The sequence below is a fragment of the Cavia porcellus genome, unplaced genomic scaffold, assembly GCF_034190915.1.
Source record: "Cavia porcellus strain 051 isolate PalLab524CR breed Dunkin Hartley unplaced genomic scaffold, mCavPor4.1 scaffold_25, whole genome shotgun sequence".
Classification (NCBI taxonomy): domain Eukaryota; kingdom Metazoa; phylum Chordata; class Mammalia; order Rodentia; family Caviidae; genus Cavia; species Cavia porcellus.
Genome location: NW_026947508.1, coordinates 34,865,997 through 34,882,876, shown reverse-complemented (window position 1 = coordinate 34,882,876; position 16,880 = coordinate 34,865,997). Strand labels below are relative to the sequence as shown.

At 44.7% G+C, this 16,880-nt stretch overlaps 1 protein-coding gene across 5 annotated transcripts in view; it reads left to right on the top strand.

Moving 5' to 3' along the window:
- Nucleotides 1–16,032, top strand: part of Nfyc (nuclear transcription factor Y subunit gamma) — a 62,971-nt gene extending 46,939 nt beyond the window's left edge. For 3 of the 5 annotated variants that reach the window (XM_004999754.4, XM_063236218.1, XM_004999755.4), the window contains exons 6-10: nt 4,443–4,616; nt 7,925–8,083; nt 11,167–11,274; nt 13,838–13,897; nt 14,848–16,032. In XM_004999754.4, the coding sequence (XP_004999811.1) occupies nt 4,443–4,616; nt 7,925–8,083; nt 11,167–11,274; nt 13,838–13,897; nt 14,848–15,279 (933 nt within the window). In that variant the 3' untranslated portion in view covers nt 15,280–16,032. The remainder of the gene's footprint in view (nt 1–4,442; nt 4,617–7,924; nt 8,084–11,166; nt 11,275–13,837; nt 13,898–14,847) is intronic. The other 2 variants (XM_063236219.1, XM_003461616.5) reach the window with 2 other exon arrangements.
- The last annotated feature ends 848 nt before the right edge of the window (nt 16,033–16,880 follow it).

Sequence of the window (16,880 nt, the reverse complement as noted above, 5' to 3'; positions counted from 1 at the left end):
ATGAATTGAAGATTTCAGATTCTAAGAAACAGCTTTTCTTGTGTGCACAGTGGTATTTGGAGTGAATGGACTTTATTTTCTCTTATTCTGTATTGTGTTCTCTGTACTGCCCTGGCTATACATAAAAACCTCTGTAGGGGTTTTAAAAATCCTGGTCTCCGTCCCCATCAGCTGCATCAGCATCTGTGCTGCTGAGGCCCATGCATCAGTACTTTTTCAAGTTCCCAGATGCTTGTAGTGTGCAAGCCAGTATTGAGAACCACCACTTAAACTGTTTTCTTGGTAATCACAAGAAAGAATGCATCTGCCTGCCTGCCCCTTTCTTCAGCCTGTCCTTCTCCAGTGGTCATATCAATTGTTTTTTCAGCACTTGGTGCATATAGCTCTTAATTACAATGCAACAAACCCCTGTCCTGTGGCTCACTGTTTTAGGCACACAGTTTGCGTGACTCACTAAGTGCAGTGGAAACACTTGGGAAATAGTGGCAGAGTCTTGCAGGAGCAAAATTATTCTTTGTTCTGCTTGTTTTATTTTGTTAATAAAATTCAACATCATTTCATAGGGTATTGTCCTCAGAAACAGAGTCATCCAGTGATAAATGTTCTCCCTAGTCTCCCCATGCTAACCCATATTAATAACCAGTCAGAGAAAGTATAGGACAAGCGGGCATCCTAACTGGCCTTCTGACCCTGCATGAGGGCCTTGGATTAACAAACCCTGTGTCACCTTATTACTGGAGCAGGGTGTGCTTCACTGCAGCTCTGTTTTTCTGGGCAGTCTTTGCTACTGTAAACATCCTTGACTGGAAGCTGTAAAGTGTTCAGAGGAGCTTTCAGTCGGATGTTTACAGCGGCAGGCTGCCACGGTCATCCCCAGCTGCACATCGGCTTTGAGACATTGCAGGTTTGTGCCCATGGGCTTGATTTTCTCCTCGTGGGGGTGCTTCCCTCCTCTGAGAAGTCATGGGGAGAACTCAGTACACTTCTCTTCCTTCAGGGCAATAATATACCTGCTTTCCTTGCTGGAATTTTTCCTCCATATGTCCTTCAGAATCTCCCTTTAAAAACAAAGTGGAAAGCTCGATGATGAAATTAGGCTTTGTATGAACTCCTTGTTCTCTGTGAGCTGCCTGCTGGATAAACTAGCTGGAGAAAGAGATCTTGTCCTATCCTTTCCTCCTCAGTTCTCAGTGTTTCTGGCTCTCTTGGGGTGTCAGACTCAAAATGCTCTGATCTATCTCCTTTTAAAGTGTGTCTAGCTGAAACAGCTCCTTGCTGCCTGGATTTAGTTCTTTGTAGGTGTTCAAGCTATTGATTGGCATTCTATTTGGGACAACTGCTGCGTGGCCTTTGAAAGGTTAAGATTGCTGAAAGCTGGCCTGAAATTCTAAGATAGCGTTTTTAATCCTCTATAGACATGAAGTTTTTCCAAGCTCCAAATTGGCTGGCACCTCCTAAAGTCCTTTAAAAGCGCCTGCTGTCCAAAACTCGTCCATTCTGAAGGAGCCTGCAGTTCGCTCTTGCTATTAAAGGGAATGTACCTTTTTCCTGTCTGGGGCTGGCTGCACAACACTGTAGTGATGGCCCTGAGATGTGATGCTGATCATTCTGCGTTTCAGGCTCAACTTCTGAAAAGATTGCAAGGCTGAGCCCTGTGGTTCGAGAGGCCACTTGTAAAGTTGAGCAAGTGCCCCAATTGGGATTGATCTAGACATTCCAAGGTTGTTCTAGTTCTTGGGGTCATGTACCAATCTTGAGAGAAGGAACTAGCCAGAATATCAAATTGTGGGTCTAAAGCCCCTGACTTCTCAGAGATGCTTAGAAATCTCACTTGTTTTCAGGGAAGCAGTGAAGACTGAAAATAGAAAGCCATTGAGGTCTGACTTCTGCCTCAGGTATGAGTTGAAACTTCCTGCCCATTGAAATGTCACCACCTTTTCACACATTTCTTAAGTCAAGCTTAATCATTCTCTTGCTGGCTTGACCATAAGTCTTCATAATGCAAAACCTTAGATATTCCTCCTTCATCCCAGTGCTTTGAGCACAGTCATGTCTTTTCCTCACAACACAACAAACCTAGGCCCCTCTACTTGATACTTATGTGTCATCCTACACTCTGCCTAGTTTATTAACTATCTTAAGAGCATGCAGTGGGAAGCATAGGAGAAGCTTTTTACCGGCTTGCACAACTTTTGGCAAAAGGGTATTTCGGCTTCTAGAAGGAGTATCGAAAGGTTTTACTTTTTGTCTGGTAGAAAGACCATATTCAACACTAGATTAGCTGTCACCAGGGACAGCTTGAGATAGTCACAGGTTAGGGCTGGTGAATGCCAGTGTTCCCATGTCATCTGACTTCCTGCAAGCTGCTGAGGCTCTTAATCCTCTATACAGTGTATTATCATCACCCAAGACCATTTCCAACTTTTAATTAGATATGAAGGGGGATTTCAGTGGAAAATACACTGAACCTATTTCAGCAGTTTTGAAAAGAGCAGTTGGCTTCACATGGTTTAAAAGGGTGTTAGTGTTTTATCTTTGTCACAGCAAGACTTGGTTGCCAGAATAACCTTTGTTTATAATAATGAAAAGTTGGGGTTGAAATGGATCTGGTGTTCTCATTAAGTGTTCTGGAAATTGAGACATAGATGAAAATAAAAGGGATCTCCCTTTTCTGCTACCTCAGCATGATCGTATTGAGATTTAAAACGGAGTCTGAGGCATAGAATATACAGATATAAGAATAATCGATTTATGTTTAAGGTCTTAATTAGATACCCACGTGATGATTATCCCTCTTATCTGGGTTCATTACCCTCAGGGAACCTTACTATGCAGAGACCCGAGTGTTTCAGAGGCTAGACAGCTGCAGTCCTAGTTGTAGTACCCCACTTACCAGGCAAGGAAAAGAATAGTTAGCCCTGTGTTCCAGGAGACTCCAGCTTTGTGTATAAGTTATAGCCACAGCATCCTAAAGATAGCAAAAGGGCCTCTTCTGTTAATAACAGCTGTGGGAGGGTCAAGAAAATTTGTCATCCCAGCATCTTGGATTCAGAAAAGTACTTCCTGCCTCTGTTTGTTTATGTGTGTAAATCCATTCATCTTTCACCCAGCACTTACTAAGTGCCTGCATGGGAATGGTGAGGATGATGGGGAGCTAGAGAGAGATAGTATTTGCTATCATAGATTTTAGCAAAACAGACTAAATTTGATGTATCGTTACAAAGACAGATCATGAACCAATACTGTGGAAGTACATTTCCGGTACCTACCTTGCTGAGGGGATGAGGTCAATTCTAACTTTGTAAATGCCTCTTTGGAGAGCTCTGAGGCAGTCCGCAGGGTCGCTTATCCTTGAAGTTTGTTGTTGTTTTCCTGAAACCTGGCAAACTTCACTCAAAACAGTGAGTAAATCCAGCTAATATGTTTATACAGCCAGCCCACATGGTTATACAATTTGTTGTTTTTCTTATCCCAAATGTTGCATGTTTTGTTGGTTTTTTTTTTGTCCCAGGCAGGGGCATTGCATGTCACAGGTGACTCCGGATCAGACGCCAGTCTCTCTGTTGATGGTCCAGAGCCAATCAAGCCCAGAACCTCTAGGCTGTCACCATGTTGTAGTGTGTGTAAACATCCTACACTCTCAGCTGTGAGCTCAAGGTAGCTGGGAGAGGGCTGTTTACTCCTTCTGCCATGGAAAACGTCAGCTGATGAAGGAACAGTCTCCTCACTGGGCAGATCCGACGAAGTGCAACCTCCCTAGTGAGCCAAGGCGGCACCCCAGCAGAGCTGTCCATCAGGCCCCCTGGGTTGCGCTTCTGTGGCCAAGTGTAACCAGAACCAGATGTGACATCAGACAGACATGCGTTCCTGGACTACAGCTTTTGACATGCTGTGAAAAGCTGAGCGCTCACCTACCATTGCTCTAAACCTGAAATCTGAGTCTGAATTTTAGCTCATGAAATGCCCTAGTTCCCTTTGCTCCACTGTGTCCCTATGTGGATGGGAACAAAGTAAGAGTGCTATCTGTTTGGGAGATGGGGCCCAGCCTGAGCAGCATGGTGTTTGGGTAACGTCTTCCCAGTGCTGGCAATTAGCAGTGTTCTCAGTCATGGGCCATGACAGAGTTACTGACAAACGCTGCTGGTGCGGAGTATTCAGTTATGGTAATTATTTGCCAATTTGCAGCTCATCACGCAGTGGATGATTACTCACTACTTCAGAAAATTGGCTGTATGTTTTGTAAAGCCTATAGAATCTGTTATTTTTAGTTTGATTTAGCACAACTGGTCTCTTCAAATTCCACTTTCCTTTGGCTTCAAATGTGGAGAGCTCAGCATTCAGCAGGCAACTGCACATAGCCTGTTGGGGGAAGAGTGGAAATTCACTGTAGCGGTTGCTGAGTCAGTTCTTTTCTCTTACCTGCCTCTCCTTCCACCCCACAGGAAGAGGTGCGCCAGTCCGTGACTCCTGCCGAGCCTGTCCAGTATTACTTCACGCTGGCTCAGCAGCCCACTGCCGTCCAAGTCCAGGGGCAGCAGCAAGGCCAGCAGACCACCAGTTCCACAACCACTATCCAGCCTGGGCAGATCATCATCGCACAGCCTCAGCAGGGCCAGGTGTGTGAGATGCTTTGGGCACCCACTCTACAAGGTAGTGCCTCTTAGGTTTGGGTAGGGAAAGCTCTACTAGGGTCAGGAGGTAGCCACATCATTAGAGAGTACTGAATTTAAGTCTGGAGGCCTGAGCTCTTCCCCAAGTGCAGCTGCAGAGGCAGTGTCACTTAATCATCTCTAGGCTCTATTTTCTCTCCATAGGTCAGAGGAGAACTCTGCCATGGACAAGATGATTTTCAAGACCCAGATGAGCTCAAAAATTTTGGAAGGAAAAGTAATCTGTCTCATAGGTCCCTGAAAAGCTGTATGCTCTTTATAGAAGGCCTTTTCAGTAGACTTCATGCCTGTTGTGTTAATAATGCCAGGATTGGAATTTATTCCCTAAGTGGGGAGATTAGGCATCATTACCAATTTGTATATTCTCCTCTCTTCTCTCTAGTATTTCTCTGCTCCACCAAATTTGTGTCAGGTGACCTCTTTTTTTTGTATTGGTGTTTGAACTCAAGACCTTGTGCTTGCTAGGCAGGTGCTAACACTACTGAGCTAAATCCCTGGCCCTCAAGGTGACCTCTTTTTATAATAGTTACCAGAGAATTCTTTCTGCCCTCCCATATTACTGTTGAGCTCTGAATCTAAAATCTGTCAATTATTAATTTACTTATCACACAGCATTTCCTAACAGGAAAGTAAAGTCTTGCGGTCGGTATGGAGGATATAAACATGACTGAAACAGTCCTGATTTTTGAGGAGTTCATAATCTAGTTGGGGTCACAAAGATTAAACCACCATGTGGAAAGTAAAAAACATACTTAGAATTGTATACCAAATATGGGAGCACATCTACAGAAGATTCTAACAAAGATGAGAGGAATGGCTAGGGAAGGTTCCTGTAGGGAATGATACAAGCCTTTGAGAAACCACCAGAAGTTAAATAAAGTAGGACAGAATGGTATTTCTAGGAGAGGGCTCAGCACAAGCAAAAATAATGCAGGAGACCGTCTAGGCAAGGCCAGGGACACACCCAGAGAGTCTTACATATTCTAGTAAGGAACTGGATTTGTTTGGAAGAAAACAGATGTATTTAAATCTCAATTATGAGTTTGGGATTTATTTCCCACTCATTTATTAATATAGGACATTTATTGAGTGCTTGCTCTGTGTTAGATGCTGTGCTAGGCAGGCAGGGTTCAAAGATGATTATAGCCAGTCACTGCCTTGAGGTGCTCATTGCACCATGATGCCCTAAGGGACCTTCTCTGGCTCAAGCTTGTGCCCCTGCAGTGGACTCCATGCTTGCTGTGTACCTGCCAAAGGCTTATCTCTTTACAGCATGAATATCAAAGGAGTCTGCCAGGGGCTGGCCCTGATTGGCTGATGATCCTAAAGAGCTTATGGCTGTTGTGCCCTGACAGCAGGGCACACCAGATGTGATTTGGCAACTGCCATGCTAACACAAGCCCTCATTTTTCTGAAATGATTTAGAAATACCTTGGGAATCCTCTCAGGAAAATTGGGTTGATACAGTCCAGTGATGAGTTGGCAGCATATTTTCTTTTGAATCAGCAAGAATTTTATCTGTCTTTGCCAATTCAGACCTGCTTGGTCTGGAACTGATAAGGCTTGTGAGGATGGTGAAGTTAGTTCCTCCCAGCTATTGTTTTACTGTTCTGCTGCTTCAGGATGGCCTCCTGCAGGGTCACACCTCCCTGGACCAGTACGATGGCTATTTCAAGTTGAGTGCAAATATCTTTTGCAGGACAGAATCCATATTAAAGTAAAGTTGAAAAGAATGCATAATTCGCTAAGGTGTAAATTCTGTGCTTTTTATAAATTGCAAACTTACTTTTGAAAGTTTGGAGATAAGTTGAGTTGTAGATTTTGAATTGTAATTTCTCTTTACCTGGTAATCCCTTAAATCTCATCTGTACTTCCAAGAGTGCATTGCCTTTGCTTGTAACTTTGCATGCATAATGTCCAATGTCCCATAGACTTGTGTAATCAGAATTAAGAACATTAGAATAGCAACATCAGCTGAAGTCTATGGTTCATTGAGACTCAGAGTTGTCTTACTGATACTGATTTTTAGTTCAGACTGGGGAGAGGCCATTTCCAAATTGGAGTGGGGGGAAACCCTTGGAAATAGGAGAATTGGTATAGTTTAAAGAGCTTCACTCACCTCCATTCACTACCACCAGATGACTTATTCTCTGAGTAATCTGTAAAGGTCACATCAAGGGGTAACATTTTGAGAATATGAAGGTGAAAGGAGTGATTTGACTCTTGACAGTCAGGTCTTTACCATCTCACCAAAGAGTAAACTTCATAGGACTACTTGTCACTGGGTATGTGAGAGACTCATTCTGCCAAATCATATACATTACATTGATATTTCTTAAATCTGAGATAACCATTTCTAGAAAATTAAAGTTTTTACTTTACTGAATTCTATTAATCAGGGGTAGACTCTGTTAAGAGTCAGGTCATAACAGTGTCTGGTGCCTTAACAGTGTTTATTTCTCCTGTGGGAAGGCCAGGCTGTGTTCCAGAGCAGCTGTTTAGCTAGTGTGCACAGAATTCACTCTGCTGCTTGAATGGGATCTAAAAGCCAGTATGCACAGGGTCCAGCCTCACAGAGGAGCCCATTTGCTTTATTTATTTATGTATTTTTTGCAGTGTCTTGTCTGCCAAAGAAGGAGTCTAGGTTCCTGAACTTAGTAAATTCATATAGACCCCATTTTCCCTTTTTTTCTTCCCCTTTAAATTCATATGCTCTTGGCTTGACCATTTTTTACATACAGTTATGATTACCTTTTTTTTTGTCTTTTTGAGACAATCTCACTATGCTGTTTAAGCTGGCTTTGGGCTCATTTTGTAGCCCAGGCTGGTCACGAACTTGCAACGATCCACCTACATTAGCCTGCCTAGTGCTGGGATTACAGGAGAGTGCATCACCATGCCGGGCTGTTATGGTTACTTTTGATGAACTATTATGGTTACTTTTTAATTTTCTGTGTCATATGAACCTTACTATCATTGAAGGAGCTGTGAAAAGTTGCAATATTTAAAGCATGAATTTTATGTTTGAGGCCCAAGCAAGTATTCTATGCTGTGAGCTCAAAAATTGGGTTGGCTTTCCCATTTCATTTCAGAGATTAACTTTAATAATGCTCTTGTACCCAAAGGACTCTCTCATTAATGTTGAGTTGTTTAGGTATTAGGGAAGAGGATAGTAACTTGTCAGTTTTAGTCCCTTGGTAGTTGTCTGGGTTTAGCCAGAGCTCAAACAGCTTTCTCTCAATTCTTCTTTCCAGACCACACCCGTGACAATGCAAGTTGGAGAAGGTCAGCAGGTACAGATTGTCCAAGCCCAGCCACAGGGTCAAGCCCAGCAGGCCCAGAGTGGCACTGGACAAACCATGCAGGTGATGCAACAGATCATCACTAACACAGGAGAGATCCAGCAGATCCCGGTAAGCCTTCCCCCAGGGCTACATGGCTCCCTTCTCAGCTCATAATGGGTAATGCCTCAAGATTTTATATATCATTTGTACCTGCACTCACTTCTGTGTGCATGCATGTGTCTGTGTGTGCGTGTGCCTGTTTCTTTTGTTTTTAACCTATATTTCCACTGTGCCCTCATTTTGTTGCTTCACTTCGCTTTCATCCTGGTTCAGGTTCACCACTGCATAGAACCATTTGGGCGACTTCACTCAACTTGCCCGCTCTCTGCCTATATAGAGCAGTCATCGAAGCCACTATCTCGTGCCAAGGCCCAAAGGCCCCATGAGGCAGTCCTGTCTTTGATTAGCAGAGAATAAAAGGAGGGTATATAGGGAAGGTGATGAATACATTTGTTGCATGTTCATGAGTCATTTCCCAGGGGAGCATGCAGCAAAGTATATTTTTGGCTTTCATTGAATTTACTCATTCCTTTACTCAAGACTGCTGCTTCCTGTGTGCCTTGAGAGATTTCATTTCTTAGATTGTCAGTTTTTTACTTAAACTTGAGCTTTGTTAAAAAAAAAATTATTGTCTTGCTGGATGTGGTGATGCACGCCTATAATTGAAGCACTTGGAAGGCTAAGTAAGGCAGGAGGATTGCTGTGAGTTCAAGGCCAGCCTGGGCTACAAAGTGAGTTCAAGCCTAGCCTGAACTGCATAGTGAAACCCTGTCTCAATAAAGATCCCCAGCCCCCCAAAAAAAGTCATTGTCTTAACACTTGGAGGTCATTTTCCCAATAAAAGCTGGAAAGTGAGTGATGTGGAGCTGTCCTTTATAAAACGTAAGCTCATATAGAAACTCAGACTTGCCCACTTTCACTTTGACAAAAGCTGAGAAAGAAAGAAAGAAAACTCAAAACTCATCTTCAGCTGTGTTTTAGGTATTTCTTCCTAAGTCACAGAGTAATAGATCAAGAGAAAGCTTAGGAAAATAGTGTCTGTCTGTGTCTCTTTCTGTCATACATTCAGAACCAGTTCCAAGTGACTTGGCTCTCCTTTGCCTAATTGGTTCAGCTACCAACCTCAAGACTTCCCTCTTGAATGGTTCTTACTTCTTCATATGAAGACACCAAAGCAAGGTCATAAAGCCATAGAAAACACTTTATCTTGCAGTACTTTAATCCTTTGAGGCACAAAGCCCTATCCCAGAAGACTTGTTGCAGAATCTACAACCTCTTGCCCACTAGTTTCAGTATCTGCTCACGCGCCTGCATTTTCCAGACTGTTCAGCTGCTCAGCATAGTGCTTGTAACAGTGATAATCTTCAGGACAGAGATTACTTTTCTTTTAAAATCCAATGAGTAGGATTATTCCATAATTAAGTTTAAAAAAAGGCTATGAGGAGTATCAGACCTGCTCTGTCTTGGAGAATTAAGGGGCAGAGCATCACTAGGTGATTGACTTTGAAAAGCCCCTCACTTGTGTCTCTGAAATACATGGAACCATTTGGCTCATGGCTTTTCCATCACATTGGGGTTTCTGCAAAGGGTTCTTTCCAGCTAACAAATGTGAAATCCCTCGTTCCTGGGGCAAGACTTTAGTCTTTCATCCTGGGGTGCTGGGCTAGAGGTGTGGTGATTCCTGGGACCAGCCATTGTGTGTCTCAACAGATGAGGTTTCCCAACCCTTAACCCAACTGCCTTAGTCCCCAGTAGCAACTTAACATTGTAGGTTGGAAGCTGCATCATAGAGTTTGATTGGAAATGTAGGCTTGGTGCCACAACTTCCCAACAACTCCTCTTGACATAGTCTTAGCAAAGAAATTGACTGTAGGTCACAGTACTCTTCCTGTTTCTTTTGAACCAGATTCTTAATGGGTTTAGATTTTGTGTCCCTACATCTTGCCTCCAGTAGACACTTCTGGAATGTTCTGCCCAGAATTTCAGTTTTTCTCAATGATTTGGGTCTTTTGAGGCCAGAAGTTTCAGAGAAGTGTTTGATTTACCACTGTATCCAGGCATACAGATCATCCCTCCAGCATATTCTTCTTCATTTGGTGAAGCTTGATGGCCAGGATGTGGTTTGCTTCAGGCGAGCAGGCATGACTTGCCTATCAGCCTGAAGAAGCTTATTTTCCCAACAGAGACAGACTGAAAAGCAAGGGGCAGGTTTCTGGGCCCCGAAGGTAGGCAGTCCTGGGCCCCCAGGACCTTTCGGCCCTCAAGTTATGGGTGTGAATGCCTGCTGTCCATCCTCTGCTGCCTGCTGTCTGCTGAGCCATAGTTTCTCACATTGTAATTGCCTCTGTCCTCCATTTATCCACAGCTTCAAGCACTAATATTTTCATGGCACACTGGAGCGTTAAGAGCCTGAGTTAAGGCTTTTAGCGCACAATTAAATGCAGTCTGTGGTATTATTGTATTATCTGAGACTTAATCGTAAGCATGAGGGAGTTTAAGGGCACTTTTGTAGCTTTGGTTTCCCATGATGGGGTTTTTCTGTGAAAGGTTTATTGATTCTGCTTTCCCATGAGAGGTGTTTGGATTGAAGCTAGTGCTGAACACCAAGAATCCTCAAAGTTCCACAGACCCTCCCTCTTTGGTCCTGGTTCTTGGGGCCAGCGATAATAAAGCAGACCAGCCTTTTTTCTGTGATGCATAGTATAGGGTTGAGCAGTACTAAGGCTATAATACAGCATGATAACCATCTACTTTGGGTTCTTGGCGGAACTGGACGTCTGCACAATCTTGGAAAGTGGAGATAGAGGAAAAAGAGCCCCATGTGTAAGGTACAGACATTCCAAAATTCTTTAGATGAGCTCTGATCAAACAGGCAAGGGCCCCCAGTTGATGAGCACATAGCCGTGCTGTTCTCACATAAGTGACATGATCTTCTGGGAATTTTGTTCTGACCTCATTTACCATCATTTGTAGTGCATGACTTGTGGGTGGGGGTGTTGTTAGGTTTCTGGTACTGACCTCTGTCTAAAAGAACTTTTTCTTTGGAAGGCTTGAGAGGTGGGGAGCAATCAGCATATCTGATCATGGGAAGCTTGCCTGTGTGAGATTGAATTCAGTCCCCTGTGGTCTCTTTGTGTCTGCCCCCGATACAGGTACAGCTGAATGCTGGCCAGCTGCAGTATATCCGCTTAGCCCAGCCTGTATCAGGCACCCAAGTCGTGCAGGGACAGATCCAGACACTTGCCACAAATGCCCAACAGGTATGTACCAGAGACATGGGGCTTGAGTTGGAGACAAGCAGCAGCTGGCTGGCTTCTGGTTGGAAAGCAGTACTTCAGCAAGGGCCCCTCAGCGCCATACCCCAGTCTGTTCTGCTGCCTAAGGACAGCCCAAAGGGTAACACAAACCAGAGGAACCCTTGAGGTTCCTGAAAGCCTGATGGGTGCACCTGCCTATGAGACTGGAGGAAGCTTAATCCTCAGGCTGCGTTTCCATCTTCAAACCCAAGTGACTGCTGTGTTCTTGCACCTTCTGTTCCCTCTGAAAAGCTTTAGTTTTAGCCTCCTTCTGCATGCATCCCTGGACAGAAAAATCCCCCTCATTTCTTCCTTTGTCCTACAGTGTTGAAGGCTGTGAGTCACAGAGTAAAATGAGGCTGTGCCCAGTCTTGGAGGGTTGAGAGACATGGGCATCCTGTGAGGAGCTTGGGGGATTCTGGTCAAGGGGAGGCGTGTAATGGATTCTTTTACCTCAGACCCAAAAAAAGCAGCAATCGTTTAAGAGCTAGACCCGTCTGGCCCAGTTGCATTTCTGGTGATGCATCTATTGACAGTAGTGACAGAACTGAGATGGTAGAGCAGGTTTCCAAAGATCTCATTTGGGAAAATGTGAGGAATGAGCCAAAAGTAAGGGTTCTGAGTTCCACATAGTCTCTGGGATCATTAAAGGGTCTTTTTCTTTCCTCACTCTCTGCTTATCTATGGATGTGGGCTTTTCCATTGTTTCTTTGGGGCTCAGTGATACTGAATCATGGTTAAGAGTAGCCATACCCTTGGGTCCCTCTCTCTTTAAAAATGTTTTTTTCAGCTGGATGTGATGGCGCATGCCTGTAATCCCAGCTGAGGCAGAAGAATTGCTGCGAGTTTGAGTTTGAGGGTACCCAGGCCATATGGTGTGGTCAAGGCAGCCTGAGTTACAAAGCAAAACCCTGTCTCCAAAAAAAAAAAAAAAAGTTTCCCCCCAAACCTTGTAAGATTCTTCTTGAGATCCCAAAAGCTTTTCATAGTATGGAGATGAGAAAGAATGAGAAAGGTTCTTGGTTTCTCAGAGGTTACTTAAGGGAACACAACTAATACCAGAACATAAAATTTAGAGAGAATAGGGGTAAGCCAGAGGGCAGTTAAAGTCTCAACAACATATAATTGTGACAGCCTACCATTTAGTAGGTGCTTAATAAATGTTGAGTGGATCTCGAACAAATAATGCACGTGCAATTTAAGGGTAAATGAGACTTTCTTCTCAGCTGCTGTGAATGGCAGTGCTACTGGCTACATGGCACAATTAACCTTATCTATAAGGAGAATTTTCCCATTATGTAAGGTTCATGCACTTATTTTGCAGACATCATTCTTGGATAGTTCTTGCACTGGAAGCTCAAAAAAAACCCATAGCTTCTGCCCTCAAGTAGTTTATAGACCCATGGAAAAAGGGCCATAAATGAGGAACGGTAGTAAGAAGTTAACATGAAGTCCTTTTGTCACCTGTCCCATCTTCTGTTCCCCATAGCCGCCTTGGTAGGGCTGCAGGGCTTGTTTTTGGCTGACACCAGGTCACTTGAGAGCGCAGGCTTTACCTTGCAGGTTGGCTGCGAGCATTCCAGGAGCTGGTATAGAGAAGCCATTGGTAGTCAGATGTTCCATAGACACACACATGCACAGGCCCTGGTCTTCTCCATAGTTTATCAAGCTGTTCCTAGCAGTTGTCAGTATATGCTGCAATCTACATGTCAGTAAATTTATTTTAAAACCTCCACATTTCATCTTAAGTGCATGTGATAAGTGGTTTTCTTGGTGCAACCTCTATTTGTCCCCCCTTCACCTCCCATCCCCTGGTCCAAAAGGTGTACCTTGCCTCTTTCGGAAAAAGTACTTCATAGGTTTGCCATGAGGACTGCCAGGGCCAAGGTCAGTGCTTGCCAGGGTGTTTTATATTCCACTCAGATTATCTAGGTGATATGAGTGCGGTGTGGATCCCACCTTCCAAGATGAAAGGGACCATTCACCTATTTGCCCAGCATTTTAAAATCTATCTTCATTGGCTGAAAGATGGACTCTTAGGGCTTCTACCCAAAATCATAATGTTATACTTTCCCTTTTGAAAACTAAGGAGTTAGGTATTCTTCATGAATGAAGAGGGGCTGGGGATTTAGCTCAGTGGCATAAGTGCCTGCCTTGCAAGCAGGCAGTCATGAGTTCGATCCCTGGTACCAATAAAAAGGAAAAGGACAAAAAAAAAAAAAAAATCCATGAATGAAGGAGTAGTTGCAAGAGGAAGAGGAGTACATAAGGAGGTATGGGTCTAGCAGTTGTATCATTAATGCTCTAAGGCTCGCGGTGTGCTATGTGGCACCAACTCTTCAGGTAACTGAGTGCGAGGAGATGGGGCCCAAGGAGGTTGATGTCCCACCCTCACTGAGCACCTGTTCTGTACCAGCCTCCATTCTGGATACTTCATAGGCATTGTCTCATTCAGACTTTGTGGGTGGTAGGCTGGTGGAGCAAACCCTCAGCTGACATGCCTGCTCTGTCATCTTGCATCCCACAGATCACACAGACAGAAGTCCAGCAAGGACAGCAGCAGTTCAGCCAGTTCACAGATGGACAGGTAAAATACCCAGTTTGAACAGGGTCAAAGGGCAAGTGTTGGGAGGAACCAGGTCACAGGTGGGATGTGGGTTTGGATGGTCAGAGCAACTATCCTATCCTCCATTGACAGTGAGTAGACAGAACTTGTTTTAAAAAGTAAGTCAAGGCACGTATCCTTTAGAGTTATAAACACCTGGGAGCTAAAATAACCTTAAACATGATCTAGCCCAAATGGCCATTTTACCGATGAATAAAATAAGCCCTAGAGGTATGAAGTGCCTTGTATATGCTTAGTCAGCTGTTCATTGTAGAGCCAGATTAGAATGCAAGTATCCTGTTTCCCTCTCTAGGATTATTTTTTTTCCCCTTAAGCCATGATGTTTTGTAATAGCACATACAGTATTGAAATTCAGACAACCTGTGACTTCTTTATGGTATTTGGGTGTCTGAAGTTCAGTAGTTCTAAATGCATATAAGGAAGGAGCCTTTTCTTTTTTGTTACTTTTCCCTCAAAACACTGGGACCTATAGGATAATGTGTCCAAATTTGTGTTGTTTGCTGCCCAAAAGGGAGTAGAGCTAGCATAGGGACCTCTGTCTGATTTCTGCCAGTACCAGGTGTCAGGCTTTTATGTCAGGGCTCCTAGGGGTGGTGGTTCTAACTTTTGGTTTCTTTTGGGAGCCCCAGAGAAATCAAGAGGCAGGAGAGGCTAATCTTCTCAAGGGCCGTGGGAGCCTCTTCACCCATATGGGGTTGGCTGTAATGAGTGTTTAATATCAGATCACCTCCTTCACAGGCCCAGGTAGAACATGCAGGTGCAGTTTAGTATCAGCCTGAGACAAGTATGCAGAGGGAAGCAGGAAAGGGGGTGATCACTACTGCCCCTGCCAGTGAGGAATGCCAAGACTTGGGGAAATGCTGACTTCCAAGCTGCTGGTACACTGGTCGAATTGCTTGTGTTTGTCACAGAGGAACAGCGTGCAGCAAGCTCGAGGCTCTGAGCTAACGGGAGAGGCAGAGCCCAGAGAAGTGAAAGCCACAGGAAATGCAACTCCCTGCACCTCTTCCCTGCCCACCACACATACCCCCTCACACCAGGCTGGTGCCTCCTGTGTCTGCTGCTCCCAGCCCCAGCAGAGCGCCACACCCCCTCCTCCTTCTGACGCCTTGCAGTGGGTGGTGGTTGAGGTATCTGGGGCCCCCAACCAGCTCGAGGCCCATAGGGAGCTACATGCCCCTCTCCCAGGGGTGACCTCACTCTCTCCTCTCCACCCCTCGCAGCAGCTCTACCAGATCCAGCAAGTCACCATGCCTGCGGGCCAGGACCTCGCCCAGCCCATGTTCATCCAGTCAGCTAACCAGCCCTCCGACGGGCAGGCCCCTCAGGTGACCGGCGACTGAGGGCCTGAGCTGGCAAGGCCAAGGACACCCAACACAATTTTTGCCAAACAGCCCCTGGCGATGGGCACAGCCTCTCTCCCCAGAGGACCCTGCCGACCTCAGCGCCTTCTGCAGGCTAGGACACTGGTGCACTACACCCCATGCCTGGGGGCCGAGATTCTCCAGCAGAAAGATGCAATATTTTTTATTTCCTTTTTTTTCTCCAAGGAAACAATATTTCATTATGTTGAGCTTTTGTGTCCAGTGCTATGAAATGAGAATATTAAATACCATATTTATGACATTTTCTTGAAGTGTGTGGTTAAAGAAATACTTTGTTTTGGGTTTTTTGTTTGTTTGTTTGTTCTCCTTACCACTTCTCTTAGGAGGACATCTTTCTAGGGGTGCATGGGATTTTCTGACTTTTGGAACAGCTGCTGCCCTGAGATTTGCTACCTTGCTCTGCCCTCAGATTGAACTAGTGACTGTGTAGCTTCTTTCTCAGTAGTTCTCATCCCACCATGCTCACTCTGAGCTCTGTATTTGCATACAGAGGCCCGGAAACATTCCTTGTGTCTAAGAGATGGACTTATTCCATGGAGAGTGGACAGGTTCATTCCACAGCCCTCTTCCCCAGGGACCCAAGGAGACTAGAATTTCGTGCATTTGTTGCCCTCCCCAATTTTATTTTTTGAACACATTAAAAATTGTGCTAGTCTCCTTTGCTGCATGGACTTCAAACTGCATGAAATGCAATAAATCTCATTTTAGATATTCTGGAGTTGGTTTTTGTGTCTGGGGACATCATGGGCCACTTGGCTTGTGACAGACTTGGAAAGGTTTTTCCTTAGTTTGGGTATTGGAGAAAAGAAGCACCCTTGTGAGGAGGGGTGTCCAAAACTAAGGGCACTTATGTGCCACGTATGTGATACAGACTGAGGTCCTTGGGTGATTTTATAAGCAGGCTTCATCAGAACATACCTACTGCTCAGAGTGTGCACCTGCCTGACCTAACTGGACTACCATACGAGTGTGCTGCTTGGTTGAGGGTCAGGGGCCTATCCTAAAAAATGCTAGTGCCGTCCTGCAAACAAGGACCAGGGAAAATCCCTTTGGTCTTGCCTGTCATAGACTGGGCCTGAGCTGCTGCTGTGGCCGTGCTAACTAAAAGCGTGGCATCTGCCACAGAGGGTAGCTCAGGCCCTTTGTCAGCCAGCAAGTCAGTCAAGACTGCTGGGGCCAGGGGCTGTTTCTTGCCTGAGGGATCAGGAAGTGCAGAAAGTTGGTGGTGGGCCATCTTTCTAATCTCCAGCATGCATCTTTACAGCCAGAGTGGGGTCTGTAGTTGTAGGAAGAACTATGAACAGGGTGCCAGAAATAGGTATTTTGCCATAAAACCATGGACAACTGCCTGCCTCTGGGATTGTACCTGGAGTGAGGTAGGAATGAGAATTTAGGCCTATTTAAATCTTTTGGCTAGATTCAGGTCTGCCCACCTCTGCCCTTCACTTTCTGGGTTGGGGCTGGTACCAAGCCTGTTGACTAATTCCTGGATACCTTAGTTTGTTTATCAAGTACTTGTACATCTACGTCATTCTGTTTCACTTAAATACTTAGTCCAT